Source organism: Suricata suricatta, chromosome X (assembly GCF_006229205.1).
Source record: "Suricata suricatta isolate VVHF042 chromosome X, meerkat_22Aug2017_6uvM2_HiC, whole genome shotgun sequence".
Classification (NCBI taxonomy): domain Eukaryota; kingdom Metazoa; phylum Chordata; class Mammalia; order Carnivora; family Herpestidae; genus Suricata; species Suricata suricatta.
In genome coordinates this window covers 39,905,586-39,929,225 of record NC_043717.1, presented here as the reverse complement: position 1 = coordinate 39,929,225, position 23,640 = coordinate 39,905,586, and the positions used below count along the sequence as shown (strand labels likewise).

The following is a 23,640-nucleotide window of genomic DNA, read 5'->3' as shown; positions in this document are numbered from 1 at the left end:
CTAAGATCTTCCCTTTTGGACAGGCGGGTTCTCTGGGGACTACATTTCCCAAGATGCAATGAGCACGATTGCACCCATTCTTTTTAGGCGAGGCGCTATGTGAAATTAACTGCTAGGGTCGCAAACTTGAGAGTAAGGAAGTGCGTTAATTTAGTGCGCGAAAGCGCTGAAGCCGCTGTGCGCCAAAATTCGAATCCACGTCAGCCAATTGATAGCGCTGCTTGAATTGTTCCCTTTCAGAACTTCAGTTTCTCCCTTTGTAAAATGGGAATAATTAATACAGGCTTCACAGAGTTATTGGGAGGATTAAATGCGTGTACTTTAGTACAGCGTCTGTCCTTCTGTAATTCTGTGTTCTTCAAACGTTTTGAACTTCGACCCACAAAAAATGATTGCATGCGACCCAGTGCACAAGCAAATAGAATAATGGAAACATTCATTATAGCGTTTACCATATGCCAAAGTACCTAAAGTGCTCTCAATGGTGTGCTGGTAAATGACTAACAAGCGATTCTTTGGGCGGGGGAAAGGTGGGAAGTCCTGATTTTTCACATTTGCCAGTTTTTCATGGTTTCCATAGTATCATCTTGTCAGATTTTAAATTACCAAAGTGTAGTCACGGAACACAGAGTTCGGAAGAGATGCAGTAGAGCACCATTATGTACTATTTCTACCATACAGTTCAAATAGAGGTAAATGACCTGAAGAGCATAGAGAATAGTGAAATGTAATAAAATAATCAGGAAGTGACGAGTTTTGAGTATCACCTTTAAAAAAACTAATTTATTTAATTGTAAGTTTATATTATTTCATTTTAAATAATAGCTATTTACCAACTAGTTCACAAGATTCCTGAAAATTGAACAAGCAGTCTGCAAACCTGTGCTTGGCTCCAGTGCACTGCTGAATTCTTTCCTTGAACTCATTTTAATCATTATAACAACCATATGAAGAAGCTACTGTAATTATCCCCAGGTTATAGATAGATAGGGAGAATATAGATTACATTAGGTATATAAAGATATAGGCTGCTCGATATGTATGTGATTATATAGAAATATAGTGATGTATAACATTCAGTAGTATATAGGTTATATGTTAGTAAGAAATATATAAATATACTGGTATATATAGATATAAGAAAATATATAATATATGCATTTTGTATAGTGTATAGTGTATATATAATACACATATCATCTTATGCATATAATATATAAATGTATATGCTGATATATATAAATATGCTAGTATCTATATACATTGACTTAGTAAATTAACTGTGTTAAATTAAACATACTATTGTGCATGTAAATATATAATGTTTGTCAGGTGGTGATAAAATCCATCACGATGAATAATAATAAAGTAGGGTGAAAGTGATGGAGAGTAACAAACGGTTTGAGTTGCTCTTTTATTTTATTTATTCTTTTAAAGTTTATTTATTTATTTTGAGAGGGAGATAGGCAGCAAGCGGGGGAGGGATGGAGGGAAGTGGAGACAGAGAATCCCAAGTAGGCTCCACGCTGTCAGCACAGAGCCCAATGCAGGGCTCGAACTCAAGAACTTGAGATCATGACCTGAGCTGAAACCAAGAGTCGGACGCTTAACCAACTGAGCCATCCAGGGCCCCCAAGTTGCTCTCTTAGACAGCGTAGTCAGGGAGGGCTTCTCTGAGGAGGTGGTATTTGAGTTCAGCCCTAAAGGGAAATGCACCCTAGGAATATTTCGAGGAAGAGCATTCCAGGCACAGGCAACACCGAGTGCAAAGACCCTGAAGTGAGAACAAGTTTAGTTAGTATTCAAAGAACTGAACGATTGATTCATCATTCCTTAGAAATATGAGCTTCACTAGGCGGTAATTTTGTTCTGTCTCTTTCACTCCTGCCTCCTGGCCCTGGAACAGGGCCTGGCATACAGGTGGCATGAAATAGATGTTTGTTGAATCCACCCTTTTGTTGCTTTGGTCCTTCATTCTTTCCTCAGTGGTGTGTTCTGCATTTATGCCAGGCCCTGGGAGGTGTAGACAGACAGAGACATGGAGAAAGCACTTCCTGGTGGAGTCCCTGAGAGCCAGGGAGGAAGCAAGAGCTGGTGGGCAGCGCTCCAGGGCCCTGTGGGGGCGGTGGGAACAACGGCTCCCCTGCAGAGGTGAGCAAGTGTGAGAAAGCAAGGGTTCAAGCCACCTGGCCGCTGTTCCACAGACAGGAGGGGGTGCCAGGCATTGGGGGCCCACATTCACCCTGTGGGATGCTTCCCACGTCCTGTTTTCTTGCCTCTCACAAAGAGGATGTTTAACTTTTTGCAAAGAAACTTGCTTCCTCCAGCAGGGCCCGGGGGATTTGGGGGACAAGATCCAGGCTCTGAACTCTCCAGGCTTTTCCCGAAGTAGGGTGTCGGCCTGCAGCTCCCACCCGGCACCCCACTGAGTGTAAAGGTGTCCTCCCCTCAGCCTCCTGAAGAGGTCAAGGAGCTGGGAGCTGCCAGGCCAGTTATGTACCGGAGGGCATCTAACCCGGGGGAGGGAAAGACGGGGGTGGGGGGGGTCCAGTGCTGGGGACTAGACACAGACTCAGAAAAACCTCGCGTTGCCCCAGGGGCTGCTTTGAGGGACGGAAGAGTCTCTCAGTGGGGAGTCTGCCTGAAAGGGGAGATTAGAATCCTAAATGCAGCCCAGTAGGGGGTTGCTTTCACAGGCAGAGAAGAACTCATTAATACCTTTCACAAATATGTTATTGAGCAATTACTGTGTGTCCAGCATTGTTCTAAGTGCTTCACCTGTGTTAATTCATTCAGGTTTTCCCAGGGACCCTAAGGGTTAGGTGTTACTATGCCACGGGGAAAGCTGAGACCCAGAGGTTTCAGAACACGGTCCAGGCCACACAGCTAGTAAGTGGCAGAGCTGGGAAAGCTCATGCTGGTAACTGCTTTCCTCTGTGGCTCCCTCCCCTGAAGGCTACCAGGCAGTGACCTGTCTTAATGAAAAGCAGGGATCTGCTTATAAAACCGACAGGAACCCCAACCGACTTTATTAATAGACTCTATAGGAATCCCAAACGTTACACAAGGGTCTGCTTTACTGAACCAACAAAAGCCTTAAATGACCCCGAGAAAGGACCTTACTTCGGTGAATTAACAAAGCATTCTTATCCCTGGCACAGTCTCAAGGCCTCGGTCAAGCTTAAAGACATCTGTTCCTTCTAAAGCAAGCTGCCCTCCCTCCGCAGCCAGATTTCCCTTTCCCTTTGTTTTCCCTCCTACCAGCATATGTTGAACACTTGCCATTTGCAGTGCCCTGAAACTTAGCTAAGCTGTGGGGTGCGGAGCTGGAGGAAGGTTCGTTCCTCCCTTAGAAGAGTTCACTTGGCAGAACTAAAAATAATAATGATGATAATATGACACTTGATGAGTGGCATTTATTGAGCACCAGCTGTGTGCCTGGTGGCCCTACACTGGGCAATGTTGGAGGGCCAGGGAAGGCCCTGGGAGGGCAGGGGCATGATCAGGGAAGGACATTGCTGCTGGGAGGTGGTGGATGGCGGCATCTGTTTTTTTTTGTCCAAGGTTTCTACTTTTTGGGGCAGGACACTTCAGACTTTTCTTGAAATCTAGACATCTGCCTAGCCTCCACCCACCCCTGCCCCCAACCCCGCGCGCCACACATACCATAGCCATGTAGGCCAAGGCCTCTGCTGACAGGTGTCTCTTTCCCTGGCCGGCCTCTAGCACAGATGTGTAATGGCTCTAGGGGGGAGGAGGGCTATGAGAGGAGAGAGACATCAGAATAGGCCAGGATAGACAAGGGGAGACTATGTGGTGTGTGTGTATGTGTGCGTGTGTGTGTGCGTGTGTGTGTGTGCGTGTGTATTTGAATATCCTCAATATATGTCATCTGCCTGTACATGTTCTCAGCCACAAACACGGGTATGTGAGCTCCACCTGTGTCTTCCTATGCAACTTGCCTGCTTGTATCTTGTGACTATGGCTGCCTGTCCAATGCCTGCGTTTCGTTTCTGGCAACTGTGTGTGTGTGTTGCTACTGTCTGCTTGCGCAACTCATCTCTATGGGGTCGTGTGTATGTTCCTTGAGTGTTTATGTGCCTCCTTTGTAACGCTTATGGGCGCTAAGTGTTTTGCCCTGCCGTAGGCATGTGTCTCCTGTGTCTGTGTGTCCTTCTTCTCTGCCACCCTATCTGTGTCTGTCTGTGGGGGGCTAGCGTAGATGTGTGTGCTCTCTGAGTGTTTCTTTGGTGCTACTGTGTACTCTCTGATTCCTTTGTTTCCTCTTCATGCAGTTTGAGAAGTATTTTCTGGATTTCCCCTATGTAATGACAGTAAGCGTACTCTGCCTCCCTGCTTTTCCTGTTTGTGCACCCGTATATGTGTTTCTTCTGATTTGATTTGTGAGACCCTGGGCCCATGTTTGATATTGTCAGCTGTAGCAAATCGTATTTGTGTGTTCTGTGTGCAGCTGTGAGTCTGTGCACGATTTGGCTGTTGGCTCCCTGGGGTATGGCTGTTGAGTCCCTGGGTGATGATGTCCATGAGTCTGGAGGGGCTGTAAATCAGTGGGAGCCTATGGCGTGCCAGTCTGTGTTCTCTGGACACGACGCTGAGGCTGGGGGTGATGATACCTGGAATAGTGAGTCATTTGGTGTGGCTGTTAAGTATGTGACTGTACCACGGCCTGGGCGCTCGATGCGCAGTCTGTGCATGTTCTTACGTCAGCCCGTATTCTCTGTGTGTGGCTGTGAGTCTGTGTGTAAGTTCATACTTTCGTGGGTGATGGTGAGGCGGCCTCCACCTCTGAGCCTCTGGATGGGGTTGTGACCCCTGAGTGTGCCGAAGGTTCTCTCCTGCTGTGGGGGAAGTTACCGCCCCATCCTTCACCCTCCTCCGAATGCGGGTAGGGTGGGGGCATCTAGGCTAGCTTTGAAGCCCCAGCCAGCCCTTGGCCTTTCCGGGAATTCTGTGCTCCCTGTGGGGGATGGGCAGGAGGGTGAACAGGTCCAGACAGAGGCCTCTTGTCCACCGGGGCCTCAAGCAGCCCACTCGAGTTGGGCCTGGACCCCAAGTCCAATCCACCTGATTGTGCAGGAGACACATGCCTCGTCTGGGACAGACATGCATATCACATGCTTGGATGGGCGTGAACAGACAGACCCACATAGAAGGCAGACAGACAGACAGACAGTGGTGCTTCTCAGTTAGAGTGTGGACAGGCCCCACCCAACGCCTGGGCAGGGGTCCAGCACTTTAGGGTGTGCCTTGTTTGCAGACAGTGTACATCCACGCTCCCCACCCAACCACAAATGTCCCCCTGCCTCCCTCTGGAGACCCCCCAAGACCTAGGGTCCATTTTGCCTAGGCTAGGCTCTCTCTCTGAGGTCAGCCCATAGCGACCTGGCTGTGTCTCCCTGCACCTGTCCCACTGCTGCTCCCAGGTCTGTCCATCCACCCTGTCTGTCCCCTCTGCCTGAATCTGACTCTCCCTCTGCCTGTCACCATCTGTCCCTCTAGGTGTCTCCCGACCTCAACCACTCCCTCCGTGCCCTTGTCTCTCTCTCTCTGCTGGTGTGTCTGTTCCCAGTCTTTGGGGATGTGTCTGGCTGTGTCCACCTGTCTGTCTACCAGTTGTGTCTCCTGTTTATTACTGGGCCTAACTGCCTGTCGCCTTCCTTCAGATGCTTCCGTGGGCCTACCCCCCTGTCTGTTTCTGAGTCTGTCTGTACCTGTCTCTCCCCACAGCTGCCCCCCTGCCTATCAACCACTCCTCCACAACAAGGCTGTCTTTCTGCCCTCTCTGTGGTCTGTCCTCCTCTTGTGTCTCCTTCCTGCCATTCTCTTTGTGATCGTTTCTCTTAGGATCTCCTTCTCTCCTCTCTGCATCTTTTCTCCCTCCATCCGGCCTGTCCCATCCCTCCGTCTGTCTGATCCCTGAGTCAGTTGCTTCTGCCTGCCTGTCCTTCTCTTTAGGTGTGGATCTACCTCCTCACTCTTTCTGTCCACCTCCCCCCCACACCTGAGTCCACCCCCCCCCCGCCACACCTCTGTCTCTCTCTACGTGGGTGCAGGTGGAGGAGGGCGCCCTCCTCCCCCACCCCCTTTCCTCAGCCCAGAGCCAAATAGAGGGAAACTGAATTAAAATTAAAAGTTCTTCCGAGAAAAAAAAAATAATCCGCGGGCCAGATGCGGCTCGGGCTGCGCTGATTAGCCACCTAGCAAGCGCGGCGGAGCTGATTGGCTACAAGGGCGGGGCGGGGGCAGGGTCCGCTGAAGGGGAGCCTTCCCCAGGCCGTGGGGTCCCAGAGCCCTAGTGAGTTACTGTGGCTTCAGGAGCTGAGAGAAGCAGGGAGGTGAGGAGGGGGTGCTGGCCAGGTTGGGGCTCCGGAGACCCTGAGGCATGAGTGGGGATCCTGGGAGAGGTTCTCTGGGGGAACCTCCGGGGGGAGTTTCCCCTGGAGACATTTTTAGCCGTAGTGGAGCATTGAATGGTATCGGGATCCCCAGAAGTGAATTCAGGAGTATCTCCAGAGAGTGATCACGACTGAGGATGGGGGCTCCTTGAGAGGAAGGGCATTCGGGGCGTGGGGAGGGGGTTTCTCAGAGGCCCTTTTAGCAGTGATGGGGACCTTGAATGGGAGTTTCTGAGATACCGCACTCCCAGGAAGTGAGCTCTAGGCGAGGGCGCGGTGTGTGTGGGGGTATCTTCAGAGACACTCCATCTAGAAGACAGGGGCCCCAGGCTTGGAAACACATCAGGCCCTGGCAGGGGGCTTTTGATGGAGGTCTCTGAGATAGCTCATAGGCAGGAGGGGGAAATTAGGGCTCAGAGCAGGTTCCTGAGACACTCCAAGACCAGGAAGGATCTTAAGTCTGGAAGTGTCTCTCAAGTTACTTCTGCCAGAAGAACGAGTGTTTAGGATTTGACAAGGGTCTGAGAAAAGTACTAATCTAATCCCCGAAAGGGGGACTAAGTGGGGGTCCCTGGGTCACTTCTACCCCTGGAAGGAGGCTCCGACTGGAGAATTGTCTTTGGCCTCTAGTGAGGATATTCAGAGTTGTGGCGGAGGGCAGTTTGCAGCATGGGGTGGGGAGTTAAGGTCACCAAGTCCGCCCCCCACCTCCAGCCCCTTCAACAGCTTGCATCAGCTCTGGGCTCAGGCTTGGGGCCCAGGCCGGGAGGGGGGGTAGGGGGCGTTAAGAGGGGTGGGGCAGCTGGGCCGACACGTGTCCCTGTAAGGAGTAAGAGGCTTGGCCAAGCGGTGAGGGTGGAGGGAAGGGGGGGTGGGGGGGAGGTGGCAAAGAAAGAGACAATAAGAGAGACAGAGTGTGGGTTCTGGAAGGACAGGCTATCCCAGCTCCAAGTGGCCATCTCATCTGCTGTGGGGTCGGTCTCTCTCTCTTTTCCTCTTAATCTCTGCCCCCTCCCCCTCTATTTCTCTCTCGCTGCCCTCTTTTTCTGCCTGAGTAACTGTTGGCATCTCTCCCCCTCTGATTCCCTTCTCTGCCTCCCATCTCTTTCTGTCGCCCTCTCACTGTTGTCTTTGAGTCTCTCCTCTCCATTTATCTCCCAGTCTCTCTCATCCCTCTGTTCCTGTTCCCCTTGCCTCACCTCCGTTTCTGTTTCTCCATCTGTCTCTGACCCCCTATAGTATTATCTAGCTCTCCCTACTTTGTAGCACTCCCCATTTCTGATCCCCCACCCCCATTTCTCTGCCCACAGGATGGAACTTCAGGACCCAAAGATGAACGGAGCCCCCCCTGCAGATGCTCTGGGGTAAGTCAGGGGCCCGGGGGGGGGGGGGACACAGGTCAGGGGTCAGGATTACCCTTTCACCAGCCCCAATTTCCATGCCCTCTCCAGCCAGAGGCAGGAGCACAAGGGCTTCCTGCCCAGCCATCGTCCTGCTCCTGGGAGAAAGCCCATCGAGTTCAAGGATGTGAGTGACCTCACAGGATCTGTCCCAGCTGCACCTTGCCCCCCCATCTCTTCTACTGTTCCCTCTTCCCAGGAGTTCCTTGCCTAGCTATTTCCTGTCCCCAGCTGCTCCCCTCTTTAGCTGTTTTGCCTCTGGTGGTTGCTCCACACTCCTCCCCTGTTCCTCTCCACTTCCAGCTACTCCCCTCCAAAGTTCCTCCTAGCTTTTCCTTCCTAGTTCTTGCTTCCCCAGCTTCTCCCTGGCTTCAACTCTTTTTCCTTCCTAGCTTCCGTCTTCTGGCCCTTTCTGGGCTTCTTCCCGCCCTGGCCACTTCTCCCCTAGTCTTTTCTGGGTCCCAGCACTGGTTCCATTACCTGATCTCCCTCCCCATGTGTGCCCGGACGGCCCTTACCCGCAGTTCAAGGGGAAGACATCATTTGGGATGTCCGTGTTCAATCTCAGCAATGCTATCATGGGCAGCGGCGTCCTGGGACTGGCCTATGCCATGGCTCACACAGGTGTCCTCTTCTTCCTGTGAGTCCTGGGACCCTGGGCTGAGGGAGCAGGGGTGTTGTGTGGGACATGTAGGAGGCCTGGGGACCAAGTCTGAATGTGCCATCTGTCACAGGGCTCTGCTGCTGTGCATTGCACTTCTGTCTTCATATTCCATCCATCTCCTGCTGACCTGTGCCGGTGTTGTAGGTAAGGCCCAGAGCTCAACGAAGATCTTGGACCCCAGACCCCAGACCTACCCCTCTGACCTGAGACCCTAGACCTCAACCCAAACCCTAGATTCTGAACGTACCACACTGACCCCAGATCTTGGACCCAGGACCACAGACCCTGTACTTCATTCTCTGGACTCCAGACCTCAAACCGCACCTTGGCCCTCAAAAGTTATCTGGGCTCCCAGATCCCTTCCTCACCCCTTACCCCTCAGTCCGACATCAAACCTCATTTCTCAGACCCTCCTCACACCCAGATTATTCCACCTCTCACCCCCACTCCTCAGTCTCCAGCTCCCCCTAATTATGGAAGCCAGCCTCACAACCCCAAGAACCTCATGACCCGTTATTCATATTTGGTCCCCAACCTTTTTTTCCTGATCACAGATTCCCACCTTCCAGGCTCCACTTTAAGCCCAGCCCACATTAACTGCTTAACCCTCATCTCCAGCTTCCATCAGTCAGACCCATTTACCCCAAGCCCCAGCTCCTCAGCCGTCTCCCGCTCCAGATTCTCATCCCTGGCCTAGCTTCCCGGACCCACAGCCCATTCCTTCCTCTCTCCCTACCCCAGGCATCCGAGCCTACGAGCAGCTGGGACAGAGGGCACTGGGACCTGCAGGGAAAGTAGTGGTGGCTGCGGTGATCTGTCTGCACAATGTTGGGGGTGAGGACTCTGGGAGGTAGGGGATCAGCTTGGGGGAAGAGGGTGAGGTGAGGTGGGCTTCCTCAGGCTGGGCTGGGAGGATGAGGGGAATCCTTCTGCTTATACCTCCCCCCACCTGCACCAGCCATGTCCAGTTACCTGTTCATCATCAAATCCGAACTTCCTCTGGTTATCGGCACCTTCTTGGACATGGACCCCGAGGGGTGAGTGAGCAACACCCCTTAGCTCTGGCCTGCAGGCCACTGACTCTACTTGTGCGGTCTGGCTGCTGTCTTCAACTCTGTGCCCAGCTGACTCCTGGGTGTTCGGAGATTGGTGGGCAGGCCAGTCTAGTCAGACTGTGATTGTTAATGTATTACAATGCCCACAGAATGTGTGACTGTTGCTCTGACTATACAGCAGACCACGTATTGACTTTTGTGACTGTTGTTCAGGCTGATTCTGTCTGGTAGCCGACTCTGTATGTCCAGTATACTCTGATACTGACCAGACAACTGTACATATCAAGTAGACCTAAACTCTGTGGATTTGGTTCTGGACTGCTGTACTGGCAAATTCTCTGGCCAGCTGTAAGATAACTGACTACAGCTGTGTCCTGTATGCTGTGAGCCCAACCATGTGTGTTTGACATTTGCTTACTCTGACTTTCTCTGTCCAGCAGATTCTGTTTGATTCAGGGTCCATCAGGCTGGTGGAAATCTGTCTAGCTCTAAGTGTACGGTCACTAACTGCAACCGTGTGTGTGCAGTGAACTGTGGTGCCAACTACATATACGTGATTTGCTCCAACTGTATGTTCCCGGAGACTCCCATCTCTGTGTTTAATTTGGCAACCATTTTTTTCTGGCAAATTCTCTCTTGCTGAGTGTGTGTGATCCTCAACTCTGGCTATATGTCCTCGTTACTGTGGTTCTAGCTGTGTGTGTTTGACTGATGTTCTGAGTATGTGTCTAGTTGACTCTATGTTTGATTTTGGATCCATCTGCTGGCTATATCAGTTCAGTTGTTTGTGTATGATGGCTGGCTCTGTGTATCCTGTTAGATCTTTGGTTTCATTCTGAAACTACTTAGGTAGCTGACAATCTGTGTGACTAGGTGTGTCTGATTATTATAATTATCTCTCACTGTATATATATGGCCAATGGTGCTTTGTTGGTTTATTTCTGTGTAACTGTGTATATGAGATAGTGTGTGAATGCCTGGAACATAGTAGGCAATTAATAAAATTCCTTTGAACAAATGAGCAGTTTTTTGGTCGATTCTGTGTAACTGTCTTACCTGGGCACCTCCCTCCAATATCTGTACAGATTCCACTCTTTCTTTGAGCTTGGTTCCAACAGTGTAGCCAGCTGGCTGATTTTGTCTCTAGTTTGATATTTGGCTGTAGGACCAAGTTGACCTGGCTACTTTAAGGTGTTCAACAAACCTCGAGCTGTTCAAAAAACCACATGTGTGTGTTCCTGACTTCTTGTCTGACTTTGCACCGTTGCCTGACTGTCGGATCATCAGACTGTTGTTCTGCCCGTCAGACACACTAGGGTCATGACTCACTCTGTGTCTGGTACCCTGTGTTGGACTCTGTGAGTCTTACTGATTTGGGGGTATTGTCTGCCCATCTGGTTGTACGTCCGCTGGCGAGTCTGATGGCACAGTTTTGTCCAGCTGTGCATGTGTTCTTAGCTGTGTCCCTCTGGCAGTGTCTGACTGACAGTCTGATAATCAATCTGGCTGTTTCTGTCAATCCTGTTGTGCCATTTGTCACTGTGATCACCTGAATGGCTTCTCACAGCTGAGGTGTCAGCTCACCTCCACTGACTGCAGGTAGAAATCTGTGTCTTCTTTGACTGTCTGCCTGACAGTTTTCTTTGGCAGGCAGCTAGTCACTGTGTTTGCCTGTCTCCCTAGGGGCTGGTTCTTGAAGGGAAACCTCCTCATCATCATTGTCAGTGTGGTAATCATCCTGCCACTGGCCCTCATGAGACACTTGGGTAAGAGGCTTCCTGTGTTGTTCATTGGATAGTGGAGTCAGAGAAGGGGAGCCATATTGAGAAAATCCCCATTTTCAAGGGCTATGGAATATCAGGGGTGAGCTTGTCTGATGTGGGTTTTAACCGATGAGTAGGATTTTGCTATTGAGAGGAGGCTGGTCCAAGTAGAAGTAAAAGCTTATACAATGTGTGGCTTAATTGGGGTGAGGTAGCCTTGAATCAAACTGGGGATTGATATTTGCTGTAGGGGGTCTCCTGATTTCTGCGGCTCTCTGTATTACCCTTTGCAGGCTACCTGGGATATACCAGTGGTCTCTCTTTGACCTGTATGCTGTTTTTCCTCATCTCGGTGAGTCTGAGAGAGAAGGACATGAAAAAGTGAAGAAAGAGTTTGGAACATTGGGACATAGCCCTCCCCATTACCTTGCTTCCCCACCCTCCCCCAGGTCATCTATAAGAAGTTCCAGCTTGGCTGTGCTGTAGGTCTCAATGAGACGGAGGTGGAGAGCAAGAGCCCCACGGCCCTTCCCATCCAGGGACTCAACAGAAGCTGTGAGGCCCGTATGTTCACAGTTGGTTCACAGGTGGGTGTGCAGGCATGTGTATGGAGCTTGCACCACATTTAGGCCCTCTGGTCCCATCACATGGTGGACTCCACTCACAGTGGAGCTGGGCATCAGATGTTGGTGGGCTTCCGTGTTTCTGATATGGAGGGCAATGGTGGGGCCAGGGGGATGAGGGGGGTGGATAGAACCCTGTAGGCTCTAACCTGTGTACTTGGGCCATTCCCCTAGATGTTCTACACGGTGCCCATTATGGCTTTTGCCTTCGTCTGCCACCCTGAGGTGCTGCCTATCTACACAGAGCTCTGCCGGTGAGTGGGCAGGCAAGTGGGCATATGTGATGGGCCAGCAAGTGGTAGGATAGTCATAATGTCCAACCGTCCCTTGAGTAGTACTTGTACTGTAGTTCGATGGTGGCTAGTTTGTGCTGGTGGGGACGGGGGTTTGAGGTGGCCTTGGGAAATGCAGGGTGGTGACTTTTTACTGATTAGGGCTTAAATATTCTACTTTTAACATCCTGTACAAGTGTAAATGGACAGAGTGGGGAGGCAGGAATGATCAGAAGGAGGGTGTAGCATGCATGGATGGGGATGAGGAGATGGGGATGAGGAGATGGAGTGGGGGATGGGTGAACAAAAGAGGGAGCAAGGATGATATGATGCGGGGGGGATGCGAGGATGATCTGACGGGCATAGCATAGATGGTCAGATGTGAGGGAGAGGCAGAGATGGACAGCCAGAGGAAATGGACAAAAGTGGTCATACGGGGTGAGATGGCTGGACAGAGGGAGGTCTGGCTTATCACACAGGGGAGGTAGAGATGGACATCCCAGCATGTAACAGCTGGACATCAGCTCTGGAACGAGGGGACTCTGGAGGCTGTGGGCTACTTTGGAACGGCCTGTACCAAGTCCAGGGGTCTGGGCATGACAGTTCCATAACCTCTATGACTCAGGCCCTCCAAGTACAGAATGCAGGCTGTGGCCAACGTGTCCATTGGAGCCATGTTCTGCATGTATGGACTTACCGCGACCTTTGGATACCTCACTTTCTACAGTGAGTGGGGTTGGGGCTAGGGTTGGGTGGGGGGCTGGAGTGGGGACTAAGCAGACTGCTGGGGCAGGAGCCTGAGTGCTTACCTTCCATGCCCTGGACCCATCAGTTTCCAAAGAGAGTGTGCACATCACACATGTAGATTTTGTGGGTGTGTGTATATGTGTATAGGTGTGTGTTTCTGGGACACTGGTCCTGGTACTCCCACCACATCCTGCATCCCATGTCCCATGTCCCATGTCCCAGATAGCGTGGAGGCGGAGATGCTGCACATGTACAGCCAGCAGGACCTGCTCATCCTCTGTGTGCGCCTGGCCGTGCTGCTCGCCGTGACTCTCACTGTGCCAGTCGTGCTGTTCCCTGTGCGTGGGGTTGAGGGTGGGCCCATGGAGTGGAGGGACATGGATGGATGGGTAGAAGGCGTAGGCATGGATGTCTGGCTGAGGGTGGAGAATGGAGTGGATGGATGGATGGAGGAGGCAAGGATGGACAGATAGGGAAGGCAAAGTTGACAGATGGACAGAGAAAGCAAAAATAGATGGCCAGACAGATGGGGGATACACGTCAGGGCAGAGAGAATGAGAGGGAGAGGGGTAGCAGTTGGAGGGAGGAGGCACAGATATCTGGCCAGACAGGAGATGGAGGCAGGAGTAGTCAGACAGGGTAGAGGCATAAAGAGATGAACACTCAGAATGAAGAAACAAGGATGGACAGAAAATGGGTAGACACAGAAGTAGTGAGGTATTGGGGGGCCAAGAGTCTCAGATGGGGAGGTGGGATGACTAGACAGAGGAAGGAGACTGAGGTAGTCGGATTGCGAGAGATAGGCAGAGATCTAAGACAGAATGGAAGAACAAGAGGGTGGTCAGACAGGGAGGCAGAGATTTCAGATAGTGGGTAGAAGCATCGATAGGTGATTAGACAAAAGGAAGAGGCATGTATCATCAGAAGGGAGGCAGGACGCTCATTCAGAAGGTGGAGGCACAGATGATGTACAGACAAGGGGGACATGTAGATAGTCAGATGGAGGGCGAATCAGGCATCTCACACAGGGTGGAGGCACGATGGATGCTCAGATGGAGGGTGGAGTTAAAGTCAGATGACCACATGCAGTGGGGAGGCAGCACTTGGGCTCTGATTGGTGTCCTGCCCTACTCTGACCACAGATCCGCCGGGCCCTGCAGCAGCTGCTCTTCCCAAGCAGAGACTTCAGCTGGCCACGACATGTGGCCATAGCCCTGATCCTGCTTGTCTTGGTCAATGTTCTTGTCATTTGTGTGCCAAACATCCGGGATATCTTTGGGGTTATTGGTTAGTACCCCCAAGCCCAATCCCAGACCCCACCTAATATGGGCCTGGTACCCCAAACTTACATTGGCTTCTGTCCCTCCTGCTTGTCCTTCAGGGTCCACTTCAGCCCCTAGCCTCATCTTCATCCTTCCTAGCATCTTTTATCTCCGCATTGTACCATCCGAGGTGGAGCCCCTCTACTCCTGGCCTAAGATCCAGGTGAGCATTCCAGGAGAGGGTTGGGGGAAGAGGGAGCATTCTGAGCAGAGAGCACTCCAGGGTGGCCAGAGATAAAAGGAACATTTTCAAGAGGGGGCTGGGGGAAGGGGAGCAGGTGGTCTGGAAGAATGAAGGAGATTGTCTTAGAAAGGGGTTGAGCAGACAGAGCACCAGCAGGGTCTGCAAAGGCAGAGAGAGCATTCTACAGACAACAGAAGGAGCACTATTTGAAGAGGGTCAGGAGCACTTTTAAGGAAGATAAAGGAGAGTACTCCTTGAAGCATTCTAGAAGGATAAAAGGAGAATTCTTAGGGACTGGTTTTAAGGAAGGGGAGGGAGCAGAAGGGTCTGAAATGAATGGGGCACTCTGGAAGGGATGGAGGGCTTGAGGGACATTCTCGGGAGGAGCTCTGGTCTGGAAACCCAACCAACCCCATCTTCTCTCCCTCTCATCCACAGGCTCTGTGTTTTGGTCTCCTGGGGGTCCTCTTCATGGCGATCAGTCTAGGATTTATGTTTGCCAACTGGGCCACAGGTCAGAAACCTGTGTCTGGGCACTGACCATCCCCTGCTCCTCCCTGGGCCCCCATGCACATGCTCTTTTGCATGTGGAAGAAGATGAAGCTACTCTCCAGGGTCCCTCCTGCCTGGGGTGTGGAGGTGGCTGGTTCCCATTAACATAGCTGTTGGAGGTAGGGGGTCGCAGAGGGTGCAGAGTGGTCCACTTCCCTCCTCCCCAGGGATGCTGAACTTGGATCATGGCCCTCATCCCAACCCCACGGGAGGAGGAGACCAGGTCCTTGGAAAATCCCAGCCCAGCCCAGTCCTTTCTGTTTCTCCTGGCAGAAGCTGTTTGTCAGGATCACCCTTAAGCTAAAGGGGAAGAATAAAGATGTTGCATTCAAGCTCTGGTCTCAGCCTTCTGATCTCTTTCTAAGTCTTCTTGGGGGAGGCTCCTTCAGTAACTTGCTACCCAACTCATTGTTCCATTCACTTCCTCACTCAAAAAACTTCTGTTGAGAGCCCACTGGGTGCCAGGCACTGTTCTAGGTGCTAAGGTTGAATCAAGCAGACAATAATCCCTATAGTTGGTGTTCTAGCACAAGAGTAGGCAAACTATGACCCACAGCCAAATTCAGCAGCCTGCTGCCTCTTTTTGTATGGCCACTGAGCCAAGAATAGTTTGTACATTTCTAAATGGTTGAAAACAAATCAAAAGGGGAATAACCTGTGACACCTGAAAAGTATGAAATTTAAATTTCATTGTCTGCAAATCTTTATTGGAACACAATAATGCTTCTTCATTTACGTATTATATATGGTTATTTAGTGCTACAACAGCAGGGCTGAGGAGTTGCAACAGAGACCATATGGCCCGCAAAGCCTAAGCTATTTATTATCTGGCCCTTTTCAGAAAAAAAAAAATGTGCTGATCCCTGATCTAGCAGATGAGAGGAACATTTCTGATAAAGATGAGCACTACGAGGGACTACTGGCTGGCTCTGTCAGTGGAGCATGTGACTCTTGATCTCAGGGTTATGAGTTCAAGCCTCATGTGAGGTATAGAGATTACTTAAAAATAAAATCTTAAAGGGGAGCCTGGGTGGCTCAGCCAGTTAAGCATCCAACTCTTGGTTTCTGCTCAGGTCACGATATCACAGTTTCATGGGTTCAAGCCCCACATCGGGTTCTGTGCTGGGAGTGAAGAGCCTGCTTGGGATTCTCTCTCTCTCTTTTTCTCTCTCTCTGTCCCTCCCCCTCTCAGGCTGTCTCTATCTCTCTCAAAATAAATAAATAAACTTAAAAAATGATGCACACTACAAGGAAAATAAGTGTTGTGAATGTGATGTGCAGGGGGCAGTGAGGGGGTAGTCAGGGAGGCCTCACTGATGAGCAGACAAGGAGCCGATTCAGTCCTAGATTGGCAAGAAGGAGCGAATCCCATGGTTATTTAGACAATGTGTTCTGGACAGAGGTATCAGCAAGTGCAAAGGCCCTGAGGTAGGAATAAGCATAGCAGGTCCAATGGGAGCCAACATGGCCATTTTGTTCTCCCACTGGCAATGTGTATGAGTGCCCATTTCACCATAGCCTTGCTAACAGCTGGAGTCATGAGACATGGATTTTTGCCAACCTGCTAGGTGAAATCGTATTGTGTTTTTTTTTTAGTGGTTTATTTTTTTTATTATTTTTTATAATACTTTATTGTCAAATTGGTTTCCATATAACACCCAGTGCTTCTCCCCACGAGTGCCCCCCACCATGACCATCACCCCCTCTCTCCCTCCCCCTCCCCTTTCAGTCCATGGTTCGTCTCCAGTATTCAGTAGTCTCCCTTGATCTTCAGAGTCTTCCCCGCTCTCTTTCCCCCTTCCTCTCCCCACGGTCCCCTGCCAGGTCTCTCCTGTATTGCATTTCTTTAGGAGAGAAATTTTCGAATGTTTAAGAGACTTTTTGCTTATCTTCCCACATAATTTTTTAATGCATGTGCAAGCCACCACAGATAATAATCTTTCTCCTTTTTATATTTAGAACTAGGGCAGTTGACTGTAGTTGATGGATATGGTATACTTCTTATTTCACTCTTCATTTCTTACTGCCACTAAGCTCAACACTAAACTTAAGCTCAACAAGCTCACTTTTTTTTTTTAAAGTTTATTACTTTTTAAAAAGTTCATTCATTTATTTTGAGAGAAAAAGAGTATGAGTTGGGGAAAGGCAAAGAGGGAGAGAGAGATAATCCCAAGCAGTCTCCACACTGTCAGCATGGAGCCTAGTGCGGACTTGAACCCACAAACTGTGAGATCATGATCTGAGCGTCTCCTATCTGCTGTTTCTCAAAATGATCAGCTCAAAGCCATCCTTATGCCAAAGAGGGATATTTTGGGGTGGCATATTCTGGTCTCCTACAATATGCAACAAATGAAAAGTAATTATCCCTAATATGTAAATAAGCTTTTGCAGATCAATAAGAGAAACTGGAGTAACTCAACGAAAAAAATGTGTTCAGGCAATGGCATTACTTCACATTACAACACAAAGGATTAAGAAGTTGATAATATTAAGTAAATAAAGGAAATGGAGGGTAGAGCCCAGAAGATTCAACATTTATCTAATAGGAGTTTCAGACACAGAAAATAGACAGTGGAGAGAAGGCAATACTTGAAGAAAGAATGTTCTAGAATTTTCTGAATTGAAAGAAGACATGAATCTTCAGACTGAAAAGAGCCACTAAATTCTAAGCATGATTTACACACACACACACACATACACACACACACACACACACACCCTAGAAATAAAATTTCTAGGTTAAAAATAAAATCCTAAAGGATAACAAGAAAATCCTGAAAGGTCCCAGTTAGAAAAGAGAGAAGAAAGAATCCAGTGGAGAAATTCTTCAAAGAGCTGATGAGAAATAACTTTGAACCTACACTTCAAAAAACCTATATCTAGTCAAGATAAACCAGATGAGTGCAAAAATATTTCAGAAAATTCATCACACACCTACCCCTTCTGAAAGTATTATTAGGGTATATGATCCAGCAAAAGAAAACTGGATTAAGGAGCAAGAAGGGGGTTCCAGTGAGCAATGGTGAGGGGAAAAAATAGTAACATCCATTGAAAAGTCTAAATGTTTTGATTATAAATTTTATTTATTTTTATTTTTTTATTGTAAATTTTAAAAATCACACTCTTGAACTAAAATTCCAGGTAATATAAACATGAGAGATGAGGGATGGGCAGGAAAGAAAAAAGAAGTTCTTAAGTTGTTTAAGGGATGACTGTAGATACCAATTAATGATAGAATTGTAGAATAGTGGCCTTTTAGGGTGCAAATTCTGGAGTCAAACTGCACGGTGTTCAAATTCTGGCTTCTCAATTTACTAGCAGTGTGACCTTGTGTAAGTCACATACTCCTTCTGTGCCTTAGTCTACCCAAGAGTAAACTGGAGTAGTTATTGAAATGACTGGATGGTTATGATGATTACATGAGTTAATAATGTAAAGCCTTTAGAATAGCACCTTTCATGTGGCAAGTGCTATAGATATTTCAGCTATTGTTGTTGTCATAAGTAATGACTTAAAAGGTAAAGGCAGGGGTGCCTAGGTGACTCAGTCAGTTGAACGTCCAACTCTTGCTTTTGGCTCAGGTCATGATCTCACAGTCTGTTGGGATTAAGCCCTGTCAAGCCCTGTGTTGGGCTCTGTGCTGATAGCGTGAAGTCTGCTTGGGATTCTCTCTCTCCTCTCTCTGCCCCTTCCCCCTCAAAATAAATAAACTCAAAAATAAATAAATAAATAAATAATACAATGTAATAGCTGTAGATAAAGATGTTGAACCAGCAATAGCTGTTGGCTTCCTTTCCAAACCCAACCCTGCAGATACCACAGAAGAGGCAGTAAGGTTTCAGAATAGTTCCCAGCCACAAAACTCTTGATAGTTTGGTCCCCAGTTGGGGATGAGATGTCCCAGACTGGGAAAAGGCCAGAAGTCATCGATGGAGAATAAGCTGAGGTGGAGCTCTCTGTGTCCTTTTGTCTCCTTATATTTTTTGGAAGGCTCATTATCTGCCCTGTAAGCACCACAGAGCAGAAAAGTGGCAGCGCTGGCCCAGGGCCAATCTGAGGTGGCATGGTTACATTGGGGCAGAATGGGGTTGGAAAGCTCATAGAAAATGTGCAGTCAGGCTAGTATATAGGCATTCTTCCCTTCACCCTCTGGGCTAGGCAACTACAACAAATAACACCCCCCACCTCTGAATCCCCTCTACATCCTCACTTGGTGCAGAAGTTCTGGAAGCTTCTTTAGGGAGTCACAGGCTGGGGAGGGGAAAGAAGGATTAGCTGAGCCCAGAGGCAACTCTAGAAGTTCTCTACCCTGACATACCAACCTCCAAAGCCTCAAACTCACAAGGAATGTCCAGGCTACACATCTTCCCAGGAGGCTATATACAACTGTTACCCGAAACTGGGTTTGCCTTTTAGTAGGTGTCAAGCTAAAAGACAAAACCAAGCCAAAGAATAGAAAAAGGAAGGGTTTTACTTGCAGTAGGTATAGGAGAACACCAGAGATATTTCTCAAAGCAGTGTCTCCTTGAACAACAAAGCCAAGTTAATTTTTTAAGTTTATTTATTTATTTTGAGATGGGGGAGGGACATAGAGACACATAGAGAATTCCAATAGGCTCCATGCTGTCAGCACAGAGCCCGATGGAGGGCTCAAACTCATGAACCCGTGAGATCATGACCTGACCCAAAATCAAGAGTCGGATCTTCAACTGATTGAGCCACCCAAGTGTCCCTAAAACCATGTTAGTTTTAAACTAAGAGTGCATACATATTTATGAAGGGGCTTGCACAGTGGGGAATTACAGCATGGAATTGGGGCAAAAGTCACCTTAAAGGTGACTTAGCCCAGGTCAAAATCATGACCGCCAGCAAGTGCCAGCATCATCAGTTCTCTGGCTCCAGATCATCCAGTATCTGAGTGTTTAAAGGGGTTTAGATCCTGTAAAGATGATCATCCGATCAGTCTTCACTTTTAAATGGGATTAGATTATCTCCTGGCTTGATAGTGACTGTTCTTACATTCTTTTACAAGATGATTGGGGGCCTAAAATAATTTTTCTTATGTCAAGAAAGCTGTCTGTTTCTCTTTTTCTGGGGACCCCAACTCTTTCTGCTTACAGAACTATTAGAAATACTAGATATTAATTTCTCAAATAAATAATTCAGTGGGCTAGGTTGGATATTAATAGGCAAGAAAAGTGATCAGGAATGGATAGAGATGGCGTAAATGAAAGAAAAGCTAATTAATATGGAGGATAGACGTATACATGTCAAAACCCATCTAATAGTAGTCTCATAAGGACAGAATGCTTAAATAAAAAATAAGTGAGAATGTCTGACTTAGACAACTTCAGATTTAAAGGGATCATAGTGTGCTGAACAGATTAGATAAGATACGCACATATAAACAGACCCCTAGAACCAGTAAAATTTCAGATTATGAAAGATAACAAAAATATTTTTATTTCATTTTTTTAAGATTTTATTTGTAAGTCATCTCTACACCCAATGTGGGGCTCGAACTCACAACCCTGAGATCAAGAGTCACATGCTCCACTGACTGAGCCAGTCAGGTACCCCCCCAAAATTATTTTTAAAACATCTAGAGAGAAATAGAAGTTTACTTACAAAGGAAAAATAATTTAACTGACATCAGATTTCTCAAATACCACACTGGAGGCAAGCAGACTAGGGTGTAATAGCTCCAAAGTGTTGAAAGGAAGGAACTTTTATATAAGGTGGAATAAAGATGGTTTCAGGCATACAGGGTCTCAGAAGTTTTAAGACGGAGAGAAAGCCCAAGCAATAAAGGCAACAACACAGCGGTAAAATTAATGTGTGAGGAAGGATAATTTTTGCACAATGCCTAGCAAAGATCTACTTTAACCATTCATCACTGGTATGGCATAAAAGTTTCCATTCCACCACCAAGGGTGATTATTGTATTGAACTTTTATTTTTTTATGTTATTTCTTTTTCACTTTCAACATACTAGCTAAATGGACTTTAAAATTCTATTGTAATTATGATGGTTGCTTTCCTTTGCCTCTTACTATGGGTTTACTGAATATTTTGGTGGCTACAAACTCCCAGAGAAAGGCAGAAGTGGCAACAGAGATAATTTAAAAATGGTAGTGTTGGGGCGCCTGGGTGGCTCAGTCAGATAAATGTCAGACTTCGGCTCAGGGCATGATCTTACAGTTCGTGGGCTCAAGCCCTGCATCGGGTTCTGTGATGACAGTGCGGAGCCTGCCTGAGACTCTCTCTCTTTCTTGCTCTCACTCTCTCTCGCTCTCACTCTCTCTCTGCCCCTCCCTGACTTGTGCTTTCTCTCTCTCTCAAAATAAATCAATAAGCTTATAAGAATAAAATTGGTAGTGTCACTATAAAGGAGTAACTAAAGAGGAACATTGTTAGGGTAAATAAACACAAAACTGAATTTTCCCTGTTGCCAAAAAAGAGAAAGAGACTTCCCCTCCACTTTTCCTCAAGCATTTCCTTGAGAAACCTAGGATTTGTGAATCCTTCTTTGCTTCTTTGATGTACATGTACATCTTTTTAAGAGCTAAATAAGCCTGTTGTCAGCCTATAACCTAGGAATGCCTTTCTTAAGAGCATTGAAGCCATCTCTTTGAAATGTGGATGTCAAAGAAGGTAAGCACCCCATTTACCTGTCACCTGGGATTTCCTCTAGGTGCTTGGCTCCAAGCTTTAAGCATCTGCTTATCATAGAGATAGTGTATGAAGGCAATTAGCTAGCACAGATGGCTATTACAACTATCAGGTGAACTTAGGACTTGCCTGGGAGTACTTAGCTCTCGCCCATGGATGCTACTATAAAGCCAGGCCAGTGAGCTGCAGACCTGGCCTTTTTGACTCCTCCCATCATTTCTGATTGTATGAAATGCTGGGTCTCAAAAGTGTGTAATCTGGCTTCCCAAACATCTGACAATGGAATCAGCTAGTGCAATCTGGAAATGTGGGGAGTTCATGCCTGTGGGGTGTGTTTTGACCAATAAAAAAAGGATCTGGGAATGAACTGGGCAGATAAGTCTCTCCTTCCTCACTCTCTTCATACAAAGTTCTGAGCTGCATTTCTTTGTATAATCTGCCTGGAGACGTCCTATATGCCCCAAAGTCTGTTCCTTTAGGAATCTGGGCTTAACCAACAGTCATTCGAACTTGTGAAAGGCCATGTTAAGTGTCGATTGTGGAGAACCCAAGTCTGAGCAGAGTAAAATTGTCCAAAGGAAAAGAAAAGGGCAAATACGAGAATTAGGGATAGATGAAGGTTATGCAGGCTGGCCAGGGCAGAGGACTCAGAAGGGATCCCACAGGACCAGCCAAGAGGGTCCTTGGCTTCACATAGGAATAGAAATGGAGAATTGAAGAGGAAGTGAGAGCAGAATTTATTGATTAGTAAAAGTGATAGAGTACAGCAGAGTGTCTGGGAGATGAGAAAGGAAAAGAGAAAGTCTCATCTTTGCTTGGGGTATGCAGTGCTTTGTTTTCTTTAAAGGAAGATATTTTTTATTTTATTTTAAAAGTAAATTTTACCCTTAACGTGAGGCTCAAACTCACGACCCCAAGGCCAAGAGTTGCATGCTTTCCTGACTGAGCTAGCCAAGTGCCCCTGGGGTCTAAGGTTTTTACTGAGTATGGTGATCTGGTGTACGTGTTCTCTCAGGCATTTAGGAACTAGTCAAAATAGGGATAAGTGCGGGGCACCTGGGTGGCTCAGTCAGCTGAGCGTCTAACTTTGGCTCAGGTCATGATCTCACAGTTTTTGAGTTGGAGTCCCATATTGGGCTCACTGCTGTCAGTCCAGAGCCCGCTTCAAATCCTCTGTCCATCTCTCTCTGTCCCTCCCCCGCTTGTGCTCTTTCTCTCTCAAAAACAAAAAACATTAAAAAAAAAACAACCCAAGGATAAGTGCTCAGGTGTCCTCCATGTCACTTATGCTCTGGGGCCACAGGTCTTGGCATCATGTCTGAAGTCAGTGGTCTGGAAAAGGTACATAATGACTTGCCTGATCATTCCTTAGATGTTATCTATTGTGCTGGAAGACTTGAAAGAAATAATTAACTCCATGACCTTTACAAGGAGGTCATACACTGTTCTCTATAAGGCATGTGTAAGGCGGGGGTATTGGTCCTAGCAAGAACAGAGACAGGAACAAAGCAGTATTTCATGGGGCCCCTTCAGTTTCCCTGTCTTAGAAGGGAAATAGAAGAATGGAAAGAGAACTTTCAGAATGTCTATTTTGACTTAAGCTCTCTAGTTGGGTTCTTCTCTCCAGTTTGTCTCTCAGCTCAGGTGGAAAACCCCAGGGCAAAAGCATCCCATGATGGGAACTGAAAGTACACTTCGAAGGCAATAAGGACTGCCCTAAGCGAGCAAGATTCCATATATCTGGCCCCAAGACGATGATCAGTTTGACCTTCATTGCCCACCTGCACTTACCAACTCATGTTTACCCCACATTTTCCTTATATAACCTGGATCTATCTTTCTGGCACTTTGGATGCAGTCTTTGAGACACTAGTCTGCTGTCTTCCCAGTGTTGGCCTCATTGAAATCATTTCCCTTTTTGGTACCTGGGTGACTCAGTCGGTTAAGGCTCTGACTTTGGCTCAGGTCGT

General features: G+C 47.9%; 1 protein-coding gene across 2 annotated transcripts; it reads left to right on the top strand.

Annotated features, from left to right (window-relative positions):
- The first annotated feature begins 6,270 nt into the window (after positions 1–6,270).
- Positions 6,271–15,330, top strand: SLC38A5 (solute carrier family 38 member 5). 2 transcript variants are annotated; one of them, XM_029929900.1, is made up of 16 exons: positions 6,271–6,356; positions 7,727–7,780; positions 7,868–7,943; positions 8,341–8,456; positions 8,551–8,624; positions 9,222–9,314; positions 9,439–9,517; positions 11,219–11,301; positions 11,592–11,650; positions 11,748–11,885; positions 12,096–12,175; positions 12,819–12,919; positions 13,163–13,278; positions 14,083–14,227; positions 14,322–14,425; positions 14,885–15,330. In XM_029929900.1, exons 2-16 carry the CDS (start codon positions 7,728–7,730, stop codon positions 14,984–14,986), a joined length of 1,419 nt encoding a protein of 472 aa, XP_029785760.1. In that variant the 5' UTR covers positions 6,271–6,356; position 7,727; the 3' UTR covers positions 14,987–15,330. The 2 variants fall into 2 exon arrangements, with proteins under 2 accessions (XP_029785760.1, XP_029785761.1); XM_029929901.1 differs by lacking the exon at positions 6,271–6,356 and adding an exon at positions 7,337–7,390.
- Positions 15,331–23,640: the final 8,310 nt, after the last annotated feature.